This window comes from Theropithecus gelada, chromosome 8 (genome assembly GCF_003255815.1).
Source record: "Theropithecus gelada isolate Dixy chromosome 8, Tgel_1.0, whole genome shotgun sequence".
NCBI classification, from domain to species: domain Eukaryota; kingdom Metazoa; phylum Chordata; class Mammalia; order Primates; family Cercopithecidae; genus Theropithecus; species Theropithecus gelada.
In genome coordinates, this window is record NC_037676.1 from 135,268,630 (window position 1) to 135,287,919 (window position 19,290).

At 43.9% G+C, this 19,290-nt stretch overlaps 1 protein-coding gene across 1 annotated transcript in view; it reads left to right on the forward strand.

The window, feature by feature from the left end:
• TG (thyroglobulin) overlaps nt 1-19,290 on the forward strand; it is a 275,204-nt gene that overhangs the window by 115,518 nt on the left and 140,396 nt on the right. Inside the window, exon 35 of the mRNA XM_025393976.1 lies at nt 5,212-5,274. Coding sequence (XP_025249761.1) covers nt 5,212-5,274 — 63 coding nt within the window. The remainder of the gene's footprint in view (nt 1-5,211; nt 5,275-19,290) is intronic.

The following is a 19,290-nucleotide window of genomic DNA, read 5'->3' on the forward strand; positions in this document are numbered from 1 at the left end:
TTTACTTATGGCAGAAGGTGCAGGGGAAGCAGACCTGTCACATGATGAGAGTGAGAGAAAGAGAGAGGGAACAAGAGAGAGGGGGTGCCAGGCTCTTTTAAACACTACTTCTTGTGTGAACTCATAGAGCGAGAATTCACTCATTACTGCGAGGACAGCGCCAAGCCATTCATGACGGATCCATCCCCATGACCCAAACACCTCCCACCAGGATCACCTCCAACACTGGAGGTCACATTTCAACATGAGATTTAGAGGGGACACACCTCCAAACCGTGTCACAGACACTACTCTAAAGGCATTCCTTGTATCAACTCACACCCCCCTGAGGAGGGTGCTATTCTCCTCTCCATCCTCTGGAGATAATCATTCTCTCCAATCAGAGAATTACACCGTGATGTGGCTTGTATTACTGTAGTGGGATACCAGGGGAGAGGTAGGGGGTTGGGGGTGCTTCTTTAGAGCATGAGAGAGGAACAGGAAATTCTGTTCTACAAGGGATTATACAAAAGTGACTCCGGTTGAAAGCTGGATATAGAGAAAGGGAAGTGGGGTGAAGGAGCAGTGGCCACTGACTAACCATAGGCAGTAGGTAGAGAGGAGGTAGCATGTCCCTGCCCTTACAGACCTCACAGCCTCAGAGGCAGAGACCTGCACACATGGACAACTGCAACATAACCTTCTTACAGGGCTGTGGTCACAGATCAAAGGACAGAGCAGAGTCTCCCAGCATTCAGAAAGAGAAAAGCACAGACCTAGTGCAGCAGAGCACCAAGAGGAGCGTCCAAAGAGCCTGCAGCCATGGGCCTTCTGAGTCTGCTATGAGCAGAGTTCAGAAGTGAGTAGAAAGTTCCACGCATCTTAGCACAGAATTGCAGAGTCTTAGGCTAAGCAATTGTGAATGCAAATGAGACTGTTTGCAGCCTCTTCCTGGCAGTAGAGCCAGATAGGAACTGTTCTAAGCCTCCAGAGGACAAGGGTATAAGTGCTGAGGTGAGGTGGGGGTGGTGCGTGGAATAAGGGGCTGCTCTGCGGTTAAGCAGTACCCCAGAGCCCAGGGCTTCCTGGAAGGGGTGGGCCTCTGGGACATTGGGACTTCTGTTCTTTGAAGAGAACTAGGGCTGCCCATCTTATCTGCAGCTGTGCATTGTCTGCAAGTGGGGCAAGATCTGTTTACAAAGTCAAATGTGACTTCTAGAAAAGAGAGTTGAAGCCTCATAGTTCCTGTCTTCTGCTAAGCAAATGTTTTTGGACTCTGTTGCAATTCTAGATGTAAGAATCTGGAAAGGAAATGACAAGCTCTTCTAATTATGTATCTCTGCAACCCACATAGAAACTTCCATATGTAGGTAGCAATTTACTGTAGAATCTATTCTTTATCATCATTCACATCCTATGAACAGCTTCTTAACCTTTTACTAAGCATAAAGTCTGCTCCTGGAACTAGGCTAGCATTTGGCATGCAGTATCTCCTTTAATTCCCTAACAATCTGATGAAGTAAAGGCTACTGTTACTCTATGCAGTGCTGTGCTGGCAAATATGTTACAACCGATGAAGTGGGAGTAAGAGCTATTTTTTACTCACAACATTTCCGATTCCACATCTGTAGGGTATTTTGCCCCAACACCAACTAATTCTTCAACCCTCTGGACCAGTGATTCAATTCAATTCAGACACTAACTACCTGGATTTAAAGTCAGACCCTATAGGTTGTCTCAGTCCCAGAAGACTGCCCCCAACTTCAGATACCCATCACAAGCCCTGAGCCTCCTGTACTTCTGACCATGTAAATTGGGGGTTGACATGACCTCCTCCTTGGGGTCAATAATTTGCTAGAATGGCTCCCAGGACTCAGGGAAACCACTAACTATTAAAGTTTTATTATAAAGGATACAACTCAGAAGCAGCCAAAAGGGGGGGCTGCATAGGACAAGGGGGCCGGGGGAGGAGCCTCCACACCCTTTTTTAGGTGCCCCACCCTCCCAGCACCTCTGTGTGTTCATCAACTGAGAAGCTCTCCAAGCCTGGTTGCTGAGGGGACTTAAGAAGGTTCCATCATGTGTGAGAATTGAGTAAGTCATTGGCCATTGGTCAATGAACTCAATCTCCAGCCATTCTCTTCTTCCTGGAGGTAGGGGAGTGGGACTGAGAGTTCCAATCCTCTACTCTTGCCTTGGTCTTTGTGGCAACTAGTCCTCCTTCTTAAGCTATCTAAGGGCCTCCAACCACCAGTCATCCTATCAGCAGACAAAAAGATACTTTTGTCACTCTAGAGATCCCAAGGGACTCAAAAGCTCTTGACTTCAAGGCTCCTTCCCCAGCCCCCTTGTCCTATGCACTCCTTCCTTTTGGCTGTTTCTGAGTTGTATCCTTTATAATAAAACTTAATTAGTAAGTGTTTCCCTGTGTCCTGGGAGCCATTCTAGCAAATTATTGACCCCAAGGAGGAGGTCATGGAGACCCCCAATTTACAGCTGGTTAGTCAGAAGTACAGATAAAATATTCTAATAAAAGATGCTTATATCACTCCCATCATTCAGGAAATTATGAGGGTATTAGGAGCTCTGTGCTGGGAACTGGGATGAAGACCAAATGTGTATTTCTTATTATATGACAGTAACACAAGTGGTTGCCATTTCCCATGGTGTGAATCCTCCCATGATGGCTGATTTCAGGCTGCCAACTTGCTGCTTCTGAAAGCAGAGGTGGGAAGGAGCATGCACAATGGCTGCTGGGAGCCTTTGTGAGTTGGCTTCTGCACACCACTGCATGAATCCCAGGAAGGCTAGCATTCATCTGTTTAAATGGGTATAAATTAGCTGAGAAACTTTCCCAAGGTTACACAGTAAGGTTCATAGTAGGAGCGTCCCCTGGGGAATTTTTAGCCCTCCCAGGGACTGAGGGTGTTGAGGTTTTCAGTGCCCTAGGGGCAGGGAAGCTGAGGATTCTCAGGACTCATCTCAGTCCTGTACAATAAAGAAGATCCCACACAAAGGCTGATAATGCCTGTTACTTTTTCTCACTGATGGTGGGTGTGAAAGGAAAGGAAAGCAACAGCAGCAGAACTGTGTGGTAAATGCTCTGCTGACGTGAGATGCGTGGTAATCCCCCCAGTGAATGTGCTGTAGCTCACACCACCATTCTCAGTGTTCAACATTTATGTAATTGCCAGTGTTCAATCAGTATTGGGAAATGTTTCCTTTGCAAACAGAGTTTGCTTTGAATTTCAAAGTAAATTTCTAGGAGCAGAATTGCTGGATCCAAGGGTGTGGACATTTGAATGCCCTCAACATAGATAGTCAAATTATTCTCTGAAGATTGCACTCTCAGGAACATGGTTCTGAGTCTCTTCTAGGAAGAACAAACATTTTAAACAGGTGAAAACAGGGTGACAAGTATCAAACTGGCCAGTTGGGTGTAGTGGAACATGGGGGTACTTATGAGCAATTGTGAGTTATATGAGGAGCTCCCAGAGCGTGAGATGACAGAAGCCTTAGGTCAGTGTGGATCAGCAGCAACCACAGAGCTGGGGAACTTGCTAGAAATGTAAACCTCAGATCCCATCCCAGACCTGCCGAATCAGACACTCTGGGGTGGGACCCAGCAAGGTGTATGTTATCATGCCCTCCAGGTAATTTGGAGGTCTGCCAAAGTTTGAGATCTGGTGCCTTAGAATGATAGTGGCAGGTGCTTCCAGACAGATGATGCCAAGCAGAAAAAGACACAATAGAGCTGAAGGCTCTAGAACCCAGAGAGGCTGGGACTTGGCATACCTGACCAAAGTGAAGAAGGCAGAGAAGGAGGTGGATGTGAGGGGACCCACGCAAGGACTTTGGGACCAGAGTAGAGCATGACTCTGACCCATGGCTTTTCATGGAGGCACACAGGGACAAAAGGCAAGGCAAGAGTGTATTACTGTTAAAGGGCAGTATTAAGAGTGAATCATAGGATATATTGAACGTTTGCTAAATGATCAAAGCTGCACCAGTATCAGCTCATCTAAGCCTCGCAACCTTAAGAGAGGCACTGTTATTATGCTCATTTTATAGACAAGGAAACTGAGGACAGAGAGTTTGAGTAATTTGCTCGAGGTTACACAGCAGAAAAGCAGCAAACCAATGTTGTCTGGGACCGCTGAGCCGGGAGCCCTTACTTTTGACTCCTGGCCGTGCTACATTGCCGCAGCTCCCCGTGAGCAAGGAGATCCCATGTATGGTTCTAGTTTGGGCCATTGGAGATAAAAGAGTGATGAAGATTTAGATTTGTTCAGTAAAGGAAGAAAAGGGGAAAGAAGATAATTTGCATTTATGTGTCACAGACTGGGTATGAATGGTTCTTCATTCAATTTTTACATCATCTTCATTTTATCAATGCTGAAACTGAAAATAGAGGAAGTTAAAAGACTTGTCACTCTACGCTGCTTCCAAGTGATCTGTTGAGGTCTATATCCAGTCTCTCTGCCTTCAAAGTCCAGGCTGCCACCACGATGTGCTGCTTGCTAATAGCAGCTGGCATTTGCTGAGCTGGTATCTTATGCCTGGCACAGCGCCAAAAGTAATAAATTGTGTTATCTCCTGTAATTTTGTCATAATTCTCCAGGTAGGTAGTACTATCCTCATTGTACAGATGTGAAAACAGGCCCAGAAAGGATAAGAGCCTCACCCAGTTCACAGAGTCAGTAAGTGATAGTGGCTGGCATTGTGTTGTTTCCCACACGTCTCTGCTCTCTGCTCTCTGGGACGGGGTAGGACTGCACTTCCTCACCCTTGATCTCATTCCTAGCTTTGGTCAATGTCATGAGGAAAGAAGTGATGTGTGTCACGTCTAGGCCAAAGCTCTAAGAGCAAGACTGAAATAAATCTGCTGCATTCGCTTTGCCCTGCTTGGCAATTATTGAAACTTGGGGCAAGAAGGTGCCCTTTTCAGCCTGGTCCTTGAGAGAGGATAATGTAGAGTGAAGCCCCCAGCCTCTCTGCAGTAGGCAGGTAGTGCAAGGAGAGGGATCCTGAACTTTCTAAGCCACTTATGCGTTGAGATTATTTGTTAGCTCAGCATCATCCAGCCCACCCTGACTGATACAGGTTGGGACTGGCTGGCTGTCTTCCAAGTCCAATTTCATGATCACCATCTTGTACTTCTATTAATGCCTTCTGAACTCGATGATACCAAGAGGGTAGAAAAGAACTAAACGTCTGTTTTTTCCTTTTCAGTTGCTCAAAATAATGCTCCCAGTTTTTGCCCTTCGGTTGTTCTGCCTTCCCTCACAGAGAAAGGTAAGTTCATTGTTTTTTTGATCTCTCGGTTGAGAGCACTGCCTCATTCATCTTCTTTCTCCTCTTCCCTCTTGCTTTTGTACAGTAGTTGATAGCTTGCACATCACTCTTATTATTTCCAGCTCCTATGAATTAGACACATGTATAAGGAGGGTGAGTGCCAGCAACATGCCAGCTTTGCAGATAAGAAAACTGACTCATGGAAATGAAATGATTTGTGAAAATAATGTGGCTGATTGAAGCAGAGTAAGACTTAAGTCGGGTTCTCCCAGTTTTCATTTTAAGGATTATTTCGCCGTATCGAGTAATGACTAGACACACACGATCCGGAGGCAATGTCAAGAATGGTGTTATTTATGGCCAAAGAGGGAAAGAAGTCAGTTCCTTATTAGCAAAAGAGTTGGAGCTCACAGTTATCGGCCACACTGGGCAGCACGGTGACATCTAACAATGAAACGCTGGCCCTGAGTCCAGGAGCCCAGGTGCCCGGGAGCCCGGTAGCATAGCCTGGACCCAGGCTGCCCTTGCTCCTGCCCATCCCACTGACCCTCCTCACAACACGCTGTATTTAGCATGAAGCAGCAGGAAGTGCAGAGAGGTGGGGTGCAGTGGGGACATCTGGATGTTCTAGATGGGGGTGAGGTGGAAGGGTCACTACAGCACGGGCCTTACTGCACCGTCCCCTTTTCTGCTTCCCTTTGTCAGGAAATGAGAGGCTCAGCCTGGGCTCCAGACACTGCTCAGCCAAGAGGCCAAGCGACGTTAATTCCTGTCCTGTGACATGATGTCTAAGGGACCCTAGACATCTGTCATTATGGCCATGATGGCCCTGGCTGGAGAGACAGAATATAGCTCATGTAGGAGGAAATTATTTAAAACCAGGGCTGTTGCTAAAAGTATAAAAATATCTTTTACTCATATATGTTATTAGTTTCCCTCAGTCAGTTAAAACAGCTAACTTTGGAGAACACATTATATATAAAGTTTTGAGCCTTCTATAGAAACTGTGTATGCTAAGCACTTTGCATTCATGACAGATGTTAGCTTCCTGAAATGCTGCGAGGCTGGTGGTGTTATTGCCATGTCACAGAAGGTGGACTGGGGCTTAGAGATGGATTAAGTTGCCCAAGACCAAGCAGATAATACATGTCCTAGCCAGATTTTGGTCAAAATTGATTTTGAATTTTATCAAGTTAATGTACAAACACAGTTGAAATAATCAAAAAGTCCCAAAAGATTTATGGTTTAAAAAGCAGAACAGGCCGGGCGCAGTGGCTCACACCTGTAATCTCAGCACTTTGGGAGGCTGTGGTGGGTGGATCACGAGGTCAGGAGTTCGAGACCAGCCTGACTAATATGGTGAAATCCCGTCTCTACTAAAAATACAAAAATGAGCCAGGCATGGTAGCATGCGCCTGTAGTCCCAGCTACTCGGGAGGCTGAGGCAGGAGAATTGCTTGAACCCGGGAGGCAGAGGTTGCAGTGAGCCGAGATCACACTGTACTCCAGCCTGAGCAACAGAGCCTCCGTCTCAAAAAAAAAAAAAAAAAAAAAAAAAAAACAAAAAACAAATGAATTCCCTCTGTCATCTCTACTCATCTGCCACTCCCACTCCTAGTAGCCCCAACTTTCAACTCCTTTAACTACTTTTTTTACTTTTTTTCCTCATCCTGGCCTCTGTGTTTCTAAGTTACAGTTGGCCCTCTGTATGTGAGTTCCATAGCCATGTATTCAATGACACATAGATAAAAAAAATCAGAAAATAAAATTCCAAAAAATTCTATAATGCAAAACTTGAATTTGCTGTGCGTCAAGTACTACATTGAATCCATGCAGACAAAGCTGTGTGTAGGCATTGTATTAGATAGTTTAAGTAATCTAGAGATGATTAAAGTATACAGAGGATGTGTGTGAGTTATACGCAAATGCTACACCATTCTGTTTAAGAGACTTGAGCACCTGTGAATTTTGGTAGCCATGGGTGGGAGGGGTCCTGGAACCAGTTACCCATGGAATCCCACTGTTCCTTGATTTGTCAACTTCAGAAGTGACTATTCACTTCTTGCCTTGATAGAGACTTAGCTCTCTGTCTCTTTTATCACCTCTTTTACAATTTTCCTCCTTTATCCACAAAATATATTAATATCGAGATTTGGGGTTGAAACAAGAGTAAATCATTATTATGGCCATGTAAATATGGTCCACCACAGAGCCATGTTACAATTGTCAAGATTTTCAGGTATCCTCCTGTCACACACAATCCCTGTTGTACCCCTGTCCTCTGCAGCACCTGCTTCCTGCTCACCAAAGCCCTGGAGAGCTGCGGGTCTTGTACGTGCTTCCTTCTGTAGGCACTGGGGCACTGCTTGTGCCTCTCTGCCGAGTCAGTTAACTAGTCTCCGTCTCCCATTCTTCACTTAACGGTGTTTGAAGTCCCTCATCTGCTGTCTGCTCCTTGCGTTTCCTTTTTTCCTTGTTCTTTTTTTGTTATCTTTGTGGGTTTAGATGCTTATTTTCCTTTACTTCATTTTGTAGGGGATTGTGGAGGGAGAGAGGATAAAGGGCAGTATTTAATTCAAAACAATACTATAGTATTTTTTCAAAACTGTTGAACGTTTAATGAAAGTTCATTTTGTCTTCAGCACTGTGCTAAGCATTTAAACTTCATATGAACCTCAAGAGATAGGTCCTGTTATAAATTTTGTTAGCTGTAGAAAGTTCAAATAATGCAGAAATGTAGAACGAAAATCACAGTTATTTAGAAGTTACCTGTGTCAGTTAACCTGTGTTTATTTTTTCAATCTTTTTAGGCTCTCTGGTCTGATATCATTGTAATCTCTATTTATAATGTTGCACTTTTCGGTTGTTTTTACCTAATATTGCATTATATATGTATCTCCAAATTGTTACATATCTCTCTAAATCATGATGTGTCTATGTACTCACTCATTCACTGAGTCTTCTATGTGCCTACTCTCATGATGCTCACCTTCTAGTGATGAACAACAAACAAGCAAGGATATTGTTCACAGAGATAGCTGTCCTGTTATACCACCAGTTCACTAGTCTATTTCTTTATCTTTGGGCATTTAATTGTTTATTATTCTTCATCATTATAAAAATAGCAAAATGAACTACTTGGTACCTAAAATTTCCTCCAGAAGTCCAGGCTATTTCCTGGGGTAAGATTCACCAAAGTGGAATTATTGGGCTTGAGAAATTTACATTTTAAGACCCTAGATTTTTATTGCCAAATTAGTCTCAAACAGTTGTTGCTAGTTGCATACTTACCAGACATAAATTAAAGTGCTTTTTTGCTTTTGATATACTTGTGATCCTTAAGTTTTATCACTAAAAAATTATTTATTAAATTTATAGATAAAGAGTGCTTTGATGTCAAATACTATCGTTAAAGATGCATAAACCAAAGCATAACTTCTCTGGATGATTTTACAATGCTTCCACTCTGTTTTTGCTAAACATTTATGTTACTGACATGTGAATTACCTACAAAAGAAGAAAAAAGGATGGAGCATTGAGCATGTCCTTTCACAATACACACAGCCTATGGGTCTGAGTAGATGTTTCCAAGGTGGAATGAGATGTCACAGTGCTTGTAAGCGTTAACAAGTATGACTTAAAAGCATAGAAATGTCAGAGCCAACATCCTATCTCTGTGTTAAAGTTCCCAAATTGGAACTAAGAATTTTGGCATGTTCCTTTGATGTGAATCAGAGGGAGGGGATAATTCTGCCTTCAGGGTCTAGAAATGTCATTGTGTCGTTCTGACATGAATTGTGAGGGTGTGTCTATATGTGTATGTGTACGTGTACAGGCGCGTATGCACTGTGTGTATGCAAAATACTCATCTTTATGTACTTTCTATTCAGGGAGAAAAGGAAATATTTCTTAAATATCAAATATTTATAAGTCATGTAATAGTCACAAGAAATTTAGGTTTGTAGCGAGGTCTGTTTTTCAAGTAAGGCAACTGAAATTAAATGACTGAGCTGGGATTTGAACCCACATCTGTATGGACCCTTTCAGAGTTAGATAAGATTACTTGGTTGAGTTTCTGAAATAGATTAGCAAAGATGAGCTTTTGAGTCTAGACTTGTCTGGAGACCTAATCTCTTGACTTCGTTTCTTTTATGAGCGCGCGCGCGTGTGTGTGTGTGTATAAGCTGACCATTCAAAGTCTACTTCAAAAAAAGAATTCTTTGCACATGCAAACCCTTCTCTCTGGAAAGGCTTTCTAAAACTCACCTGCCTGCTAAACTCCTGGTGCCTTCAAACCAGCTAGTGTGTTAGAAACCTTCCCTAGAGCAACAGAAACGCAGTGTATAGAACAGCCCTTATCACATAGCAGGTACTCAAGACAGGTCCATGAGATTTCAGAAGTCTCCTCCATCTGCACACCATCCCCACTGACCAATCAGGGGAGCAGAATTCTTTCTTTGAAGTAGACTTTGAATGGGTAGCTTATACACACACACACACACACACACACACACACACACACACAGAGACACACACGAAATGAAGCTAAGCAATTAGATCTCCAGACAAGTCTAGACTCAAGAGTCCATCTGCACAGTGGAATTGTTCCTGGGCTGCAGTGGGATACTGAAAAGGTTCCCCCAGATTCACCATAGACAGGCAGGAAAAGCGCCACAAATATATTATGACCAAACTGTGACATAGAGGACGAGTATGCATCTGTTATATGGCCAAGAGGAGAAGGGACAGTGTCTGAGGCAGAGGGCACTGCATGTGTGGAAGCATGGGGACATGCATCAGTAAGGCTCAGGCAGGGCCATGCAAGTAGCTCAGTGTTGCAGGACCAGCAGGTGCAGAAGAGGACAGGGTCCAAAGTGTAAAGTGCATTGGATACTGCAGATCCTTGCAGGGCTTGAAGCAGTGGAACAATGATCTTTAAAGCTATGTAAAGGCTTTCACTTTGCACTATCATGAGAGTGCTTTGGTGGATGACAAGCTAGATTTTGAGAAAGTGTGGACAATTATATCATCTGTGTATTGTGTACAGTTGTACTCTTTGGAGAAAAATTGTTTTACAAAACAAGTGAAATAGTAAAGATACCATTTTCTTCGTAAGACAAATGTACATTGCATCTTTCTTCATAAGACAAATGTACATTAGATCCAACCAAGCCAGCAAGGCTGCTGCAGGTTAGCTTGAGTTATCTTCTTGCGTGTTGGAGCCTGCCTGTGTGATCATCGCACCCCTCCCCTGCTTCCCAAATGTGGGATCTCCTAAGGGTTTATTCCCAGGACAACTGGCATTCAGCTTGCATTCCCTGTTTCAGCAACTTTTCTCTTATGGGTGTGTATTAGTTCATTTTCATGCTGCTGATCAAGACATACCCAAGACTGGGCAGTTTACAGAAGAAGGAGGTTTAATAGGATTCGCAGCTCCATGTGGCTGGGGAGGCCTCACAATCATGGCAGAAGACAAGGAGGAACAAGTCACATCTTACATGGATGGCAGCAGGCAGAGAGAGCTTGTGCAGGTAAACTCCTGTTTTTAAAAGCCATCAGATGTCCTGAGACTTATTCACTATCGTGAGAACAGCACAGGCAAGACCTGCCCCCATGATTCAGTCATCTCCCACCGGGTCCCTCCCACAACGTGTGGGAATTACGGGAGCTACAAGGTGAGATTTGGGTAGGACACAGAGCCTAACCATATCAAGGTGCTACTGAATTAAATTTACTATTTGGATTGAAAGCCAGGGAAAACACAGAATATTTATTTAGGATTTTGTCCTCTCCATTCTATGTGTGTTTCACATGAATACTTCAACATACCATTTGGAAAATGCTCTTGCCCTTGACTTTGAGCCCTTTTGAGCAATGGGTGCAGCGCAGGTTGCTGCTGGCAGAGCGAACTGTGAAGAAGGTTGCAGCTGAGAGGTGTGAGGTGGAGCGAGGAGAGATGTCTCGTTACAGTTTGTCCTGCTCAGCTTTCCAGCACCTCTCTCCTGACCTCATCCTGGAGCTCAGTGAGAGGGACAAAGCCTGAGTTCAGGACAGATGGAAACAGCAGTGGCTGCCCCAACAGCTTTTGAACCACGCAATGAAAGGGAATCAACTTTGTCTGCTTGGCCTCCGTCCTGTGCCTTTGCCTGTGCCCGTGGGTTGATGGAATTCACTTGATCTTTTCTGCAAATGTTTTTCATTAAGCTGGAAACAGAGTCCTCTGATCCTAAAAAATGTCAGCACCGGCGGGAAGCATGTACACCATCTAAGTGAGGAAGCAGTACGACATCACGGTGCAGCACTTCGGCTTTGAGGTCCATCTGGCCAGATTTCACAGCCTCTTGATGCCCCTGCTTGCCCCTGTAAGATGAAAATAATGGTGAAATATAAGCAATATCAGTGCAGCAGGATTTGTTGAAGAGCAAATAAAGTATAATGCTCAGCATGGAATTTGCTGTAGAGCAGGTGTTCAAGAAACATCAGCAATAATTCTCAAGTCCAAACCGCTTTACAGAGGAGGAAACTGAGGCAGAGAGAGTGTAACTTCCCCACATGACAACCAGTTAAAGCTGAGCTATACAATTATATATATGTATATATCCACACAGACATATATACAGTCGCACACACACTTTTTATGGATAACTGTTATTAAGGGAAAGAGTTTGCTAATAGCTCTATCATCTTTTGCTCTTATTTTTAGTTGACATATAATAATTTTACATATTTATGAGATACAGAGGGATATCTTAATACACGTATACAATGCATAGTGATCAGACCAGGGCAATCAGCATATCCGTCGCCTCAAATATTTATCATTTCTTTGTGTTGGGAACATTCCAAACCCTCTCTTCTAGAGTTTTCAAAATATACACTAATTGTTAGCCATCCTTCCACTACAGTGCTACACAACTGTAGGAATCATTCTTCCCATCCCCCTGAAACTGCATACCCTGAACTAACCTCCCTGTCTCCTCCCCCTCCTCTGAACTTCCCAACCTCTAATGACCACACACAATCATATATTTTAAAAATTCCTATTCATGGAATGACTAAATCACCATGAACCAGTCACCATGCTAAATGCTTTCTATATTTTAGTCTTCACAACTGCCCTACAAGGTGTGCACAACTGTGTCCATTTTCTAGATTTGGAGGCTAAGGCTCAAAGAGGCCCAAACTCACATAACCAGTACTTTGTAGAGCTGAAATTTATACTCAACCCAGATCTAAACCCAGAGTCTCCCCACTGAAGACAGTGGCTGTCGCTGCTCCAGTTCCCGAGGAATCAGACTCTGAGATGAAGTTTAGTAGGAAGGCCAATTTTTTTTTTAAGCAAAAAATTAATTCTACCAACAGGGGTGTTAGGAGGCAAGGGAAGGCCCAGGACTGGGCTGAGGGAGAAGATGAACCTTAGTGTTGTCTCAGTAGAGGCCTCAGCTGGCCCTTTAGGGATGCTGAAGCTGGGATGACGTTTAAAATTGTTATGGCCTCACACTGGTCACTCATTACCATGAGCTGCTCTGAGTGGGGCGTGACCTCCAGCCGAGAGTCCTGGAAGGGGGCTGACGGTAGTCTGCCTCAGCAGCACCCACCACTGCTAACGTAGAGCCCTGTAGTCCTAGAGGGAGTCAGGGACCCCGCAGCACCCTCCACGGTGGCTTTGCACTCTAATAATCCAGCCTGGGACATGTCTGAGGGTGGAATGGGTGCCTTAAACACTGCACCAACCCAGGCACACTGTTTTCTTACTACTGTAGGCGCTGGGCTGATGGCGTATTAAAGACACACAAGACTGATTCTTCATCCCTTTGGTCCTTGGGCCAGAAGGCCCGGGTGAGTGGTCACTGGTTCCAAACTTGTTTAATGTTGTATAAAGCTTAAATGTCCTGTCGAAATATGCACAGAGCTTATGCACGCGTGCACACACGCACACGCACACACAAGCCATTTTGAGGCAGCTCACAGTGCATACCCTGTCACTATTTCATCAGAAAAGTTGTCCAGGGATAGGTTTTATATCCCAGGGGCCAGCAAGACATGACCGGTTAGCTCACGCTGTTTCCTCACTTCGGTTGAGAGTGCCAAACGAATCATGTAGTCAGCAGCTGCAACACTCAGCATGCGGGTAACTCCTCTCCCAAGCTGGGATGCACATCTGCCAGGGACTGTGCTGCCTGGGTGACTGTAATTGCTATGATGTGCAAGGGTAAGTGTGGTGTGGGCACAGCCTCACATCTGGCAGCCCCCTGGACCTCTTCTCTGTCTCCCTGAGACTGAGAGATTGAGAAGGAGAAAGAAACAGCTGGCAAGCTGGCACTGCAATGTTGGTAGGTCTTAAGAAACTGAGAAAGGTGAGGAAACTGGTTCTCAGCTCCCTTCCTTTCTGGAAGGCTTCACTTCTCTCCACGGGTGCAGGAGGGAGCCACTAGCCAACAGAGAAGTGCTGGGTTTAAGACTCAGTTATGGTTTCCCCTGCCTTGGCTGCCTTTCCCCTTTGTTCAGTTACTTATTCATTCAGCAAGCAGTTGGTGGGTACCTACTTTGTACCAGGCATTAAGCACTGGGGCTACGGCTATAAATGAGCAACATGCATGTGTCAGAAGATGCATCATAGGCTCCCTCTTTGGGAGTGTTTGTGTGTGTATGCGTAAACTCTGTGCATATTTGGATAGGAAATTTAGGTTTTATACAAGCATTAAACAATTTGGAGTCAGTGCCTGCTCACCTGAGCCTTCTGGCCCGAGGACCAAAAAGGATGATGAAGAATCAATTCTGTGTGGCCTTAATGTGCTCCATCAGTTTGATAGAAAACGATTGTATTAGGTTGGTGCAAAAGTTATTGCGGTCTTTGCCATTGAAAGTAATGGGAAAATTGCAATTACTTTTGTACCCACCTACTAGGAAGAAGACAGTGCTCCTGGGTTGGTGCGGGAGAGCCTGCACAGTGTTTCATAGCACGCATTCCACCCTCAGACGTGTCCCACATTGGACTAAAGTGTATAGACTGTGGAGGGTGCTGTGGGGTCTCTCACACTCCCTTTAGGACGGAAGGGCTCTACCCCAGTGGCTGTGGGCGCTGCTGGCAGAGAGACCACTGTCAGCCCTGTTCTGGGAAAAGATCACACCTCTATAGGGTTTGTTCCTCCTCTGCTCTGAGCCCCAGGTCACTTCCTCCAAGGGATTGCTGACCACCCCATCCAGAGTAGCTCCTTTCTGCACTGTCCACCCCATCACCCTGCTGTACTGCCTCTGGGAACTATCGCTGTGAACTGTTGTCATTTGTGTGCTTGTTGAGTATTGCTTGCCTTCTCTGGAATGGGAGCTGCAGGAGGACAGGGACTTTATCTGTCTCATTTACTGTGACGTTCTCAGCACCTGAGGGAGTCAGTGTTCAGTAAATATTTACCGAATGAATGAATGGATTTTTCTTGCTTGCTTGTTAGATTTTGGGCTCCCAGAGGGCAGATATTTTGTAATTCATGGTTGCGTTCTTCACACTTAGCAAAATGTCCAGTATAGAGTAGATGCTCAATATTATTTTATTTATAGTTATTTGGTTTTAAATAATAGATATAAGTCTCCACTTTGACCTAGGTCAGTATTTAAAGGTAGACGTGATCGATTAATGTGTGTTGAAGAAATGAATGAATAGCAGAATGAACAAATGAATGAATGGTGAGGGTGGTCGTGGAGTACTGAAAGCCACATGGGAAATGAGTTTGGGCAGCCAGGTTTTGAACCCTACCTTTGGCACTCCTTAAGTATGTGACCTTGGCTAGTTTAAAGAATCTTTCTGCATTTCAGTTGTCTCACCTGTAAAATGGAGATGATTGTACCTACTTCAAAGAGGTTGTTTTTAAGCTTAAAAGAGATATTATACATAAAATTGCTGTACTCAATGCTCAGTAAAGGTTGGCAGTGGTGGCATGGCTGGGTTAGGCCATGTACTACCAGTTCCCATGGGGTCCTTTCACAGGTAATCTTTGTAAATGTTACCCCTGCAGTTGTGCTGTGCACAATCTGTGCAGCTGTACATAGTGAGTCTGGGAGGCACTTGACAAATGTTTGCTGAATGATTATGTCTTAAACCCTTGCTAGATCTTAGAGTCTTCGAAGATGGAGAAAATGTACGGATTTTCTACAGTAACTTTCTCCTATACAGTGCCAGTTCTGTACCTGGTCCATCAAAAATTTGCTTAATTATATTTAAAGGATATAGAGCCAGGAACAAAATATACCAACAGAAAATCTACCATTTGGGTTTGGTTATTTAGCCTTTAGCTTTAAATATTTTCTTCAAAATATCCTTCTTAGCTATGGAAGATATCCTTCAGCCTAGAATCAGTCAGAAACCATGTAAACAAAAATGGCCTCAGTCAAAACTGTGAGGTAGAGGGAGCTGGCGTTTGGTACCGCCCTGTCTTCCTCTCGCTCTATAACTTCTCTGTGCCCACTCTGGGGAACTCCTGACTACATGCTCTTAAGCCATGCTTCTCATCTAGAATGACAATCCCAAGGCAAGACACTGTGATGAAAAAGTGGTTTTTCTTTCCTTCTCACCCCTGAACAGTTGTCTTGAACAGGCAACTGTTAAAAATAGAAGGACCTTGTTTACTTATTATTTTATTTTCTGGTGCCATCCTGGAGCCTCTTGAACCAAATGGAATTAACAAAGTTATTGACGCTAAGGTGAAAATATCAATATTTTAATATCTTTTTCTCAGGGTTGTTCACAGTTTAACAAGTGGGTGAACTAGTTCTATTCTGAGAGCAGAGATTCAGAACTTTTGCCAAACACATGGGGGAAATATTTTAGGCAGGTTGCCTGTCCTGGGACCCCTCAGACCCTTCTACATAGCTAACGGTGAATTAGACCATCCCTGAGTTCAACCCACTAGAAGATTTCCTTAGTTTAATGACTTATAATAATTTTAATCACTGATTAAAAATAGTGATAGTATATTACAAATGGCTAGTGCTACACAAAGTTTTTAAAAATGATCCTTCAGTCATGCATTCATTTATTCTCCCTTACTGTTGAATGTGCTGAATTCGCTGACCTCCTGAAGGAACTCAGTTTGACTTATTACAGAAGCATCCACCTCTTCTCCCCAGTGTATGAAGTCCAGGAGGTGAGAGGAACCCAGCTTAAGAGGATGGAGTGAGGGCTTCAGTATGAATGGAGTGCCTGGTGTCATGGGAAGGTGAGATGGGGAAAGAGGAGAGAAGGGGCTGGGTCAGATAGTGGAAAGCATTGTTTATCCTGCTGTGATGGAGTAAGATTGAGGTAATGAGCTCCCTGTCACTGGAGTATTCAAATATGTTGAAGGTTCTCTTGTTGTGCGAGGGGTTGGCTTAAATGTCTTTTAAATTTCCCTTTAAAGTTTGTAATTCTTAGCATTGGCTCAGTTATGCTGTAGCATGTGGTTTTTTTTCCCTTCTGCTTTTGTGATCGCTCACCCACAGGCAAGCAGAAGGACCTGGGCAAAAGCAGAAGCTGGGAAGCACAGAGCCTGGTGGTGGGCAGATCTCAATCTCCGTTCTAATTCTATTCCTACTCTATGAATAACCTAGGGAAAGTCACTGCACTGCTCTGAGCCCCGGTTTCCTTAAGGTAGAATTCACCATGTTGCCTATTACCTACAAGTTGAAATTTGGGTAAAGTCCTGTGTGTAACATGCTTAGCCTACTACCCACCACATATAGCAAGTGCTTGATAAATGGAACGAGCAGCAGCTGCTCCTGCTCCTGCAGAGATCAGACACAGGTCTCTAACGCGGGGCAAGGGTGTTGCCTTGGGAGTGTGTGTTCAAGGCAGCTGTGTGAGCTTCGGCAAGTTCCCACAGTTCACCCACACCCTTGTTCCGCACCCCAAGGGAGGCCTCCATGGTGCTGGAACCGCTTTGCTTAGCTCAGATTGTTTGTTCACATGCATTTGTGCCTCAGAATTTCTAAAGTTTTGCCCAGGCACCCAGCATCATGAATGAGACCCCATGAAAGAGGAGTTCAGATGCTCTTAGGAGACTCAATTCTTGTACTCTCTCCATGTAGCTTTTGTGTTTGGGCAAGTTGGTGGGGATGTCCACTTTTTGGGAGTCAAACTTCTTAGAGAGAAATCAGATTCACTCTGAGCCTTTGAAATTTTGCTAGGAATTTTGCTGGGGATGAACTTAGTACTTTGTCGTGAGGACATAGAAGGAATATAGATCCAAGTCTGGTTTCGTGTGTATGACTTTTTCTTAGTTAGAAATTTCCCTAGTAGAGTCTTTGAAGTTAGCAACATGAAAGATGGTTACTCACCAACACATAAGCTCATAAACTGAGCAGATGCTGGGCCATTACAGACGTCTTTGGAAACTTCTGCCTGCAATGAGAAGCCACAGGGAACCACTTTATGAGGCTGCAGTGGAGTCATACAGAGGAGGTGGCAGCTGTGGGGCAGTGGGGATTGAGAGGGAGTAGTTTGGATGAAATCCCTGGCAGTTTGGCTCACCGGTCACGAGTTGTGATCTTGGCCATATTATGTAGCACCTCTGAGCCTCAGTTCAGCCCTCTGCATGATAGTAATTAAGGCATGGGATGATGTAGTTATTAATTCTTGCAGTATAAATAAAAGTGTTTTATAAACTAGAACACACCACGTAGAGGTGAGATTTTATTAAATCGGCTTCCCATTATTTGCTTCCTATGTGACTAATCTATTAACTAATTGACTCAATAATTATTTACAGAGGTTTTGTAGTATGTGAATAATAATAGTCTTAATCTTCATACAGATATAAATTAGTACTCTATTACTCCTTTATTAATTAACTTAATTCATTCAATACATATTTATGGATTAGGGTGGTTTGTGAAAAAAATAGTACTATTGTTCCTGTTTAGCACATAGTGAACACTTAGTAAATGCAAACTACAACCACATTACTCTTTCTATTGTTAATATTTTTTTGCTTGCTATTATAGGTCTTGGAGAATCAGTGAAACTGAAGCACAGTCTTTGATCTCAAGGAGCTCATGATATAACAGGGAGGTTTAAAAATGAGCAAATTGCAATGCAGTTCATTAGTGGAACAGTAAACATATCTAGGCATTTAGAGGAGAAGAAGTAGGCATTTAGAGGCGATGGTGGTGGAGGAGGCAGCTGTAGAAGGGGATTTCAGAGTGGATTATCTGAGCTGGGTTTTGAAGGATGATATGAATTTATCCTATAAGTAAACTGACTTAACTTTGTAAGTCAATAGTGCTGCTCACACTAATAGTGTACAAAGTCATGTAACACAGAGTGTGTTGACAGACTACCAGCTGTGAGAGTGGGGTGGTAGGAAGCAGACTAATGAGAGATAAAATTGGAGAGGTAGGCAAGAGGGCAGGAGATAGATTTCAAGGAAACTCAGGCACTATGTTTTTTGTTTGTTTGTTTGCTACAAACCTAGATGGAGTGTGTTTGCCACAGGGAGAATATTCACTTATAATCTGAAATTTATACTTAAAATGATATTTATTCAGACTTTCCTTATGTAGTGTCCTTTCTAGATGAACATTTAGTCCACTTGAGCACCAATCAAGGACAAGACTTAGGGTTTTGAGTTGGGCAGCCCCATGGCTGGTGGTGCCAGTTCCAAGATAAAGAATGTAAGAGGGGAACCAGTGGAAGAATGTGGTTGTGGGTGGCAATGAGATTATGTGTTCAGTTTTCAACATGCTGAGCTTAGAGGACATCTGCTTGGAGGTGTCCAGTAAGCACTGAATATATAAGCGTGGAGCTCGGGCAGAGGGTCTAGCCTGGTTATGTTTGGTGATCATTAGCGTGTCAGTGGTATTTGAAGTTGTAGGGATATGAGGACACCCATGGAGAATGTCAGATGTAAAGAGTAAGGGTCAAGGGCAGTCCCCTGAGGAGAGGAGGAGACTCTAGGAAGAGCAGCTGGAGACAGGGGAGGCACACTGGTGGCATTTGCTATCATGGAACCCAGGCCAGGGAGATGTGATTCACCACTTCAAGGAAAA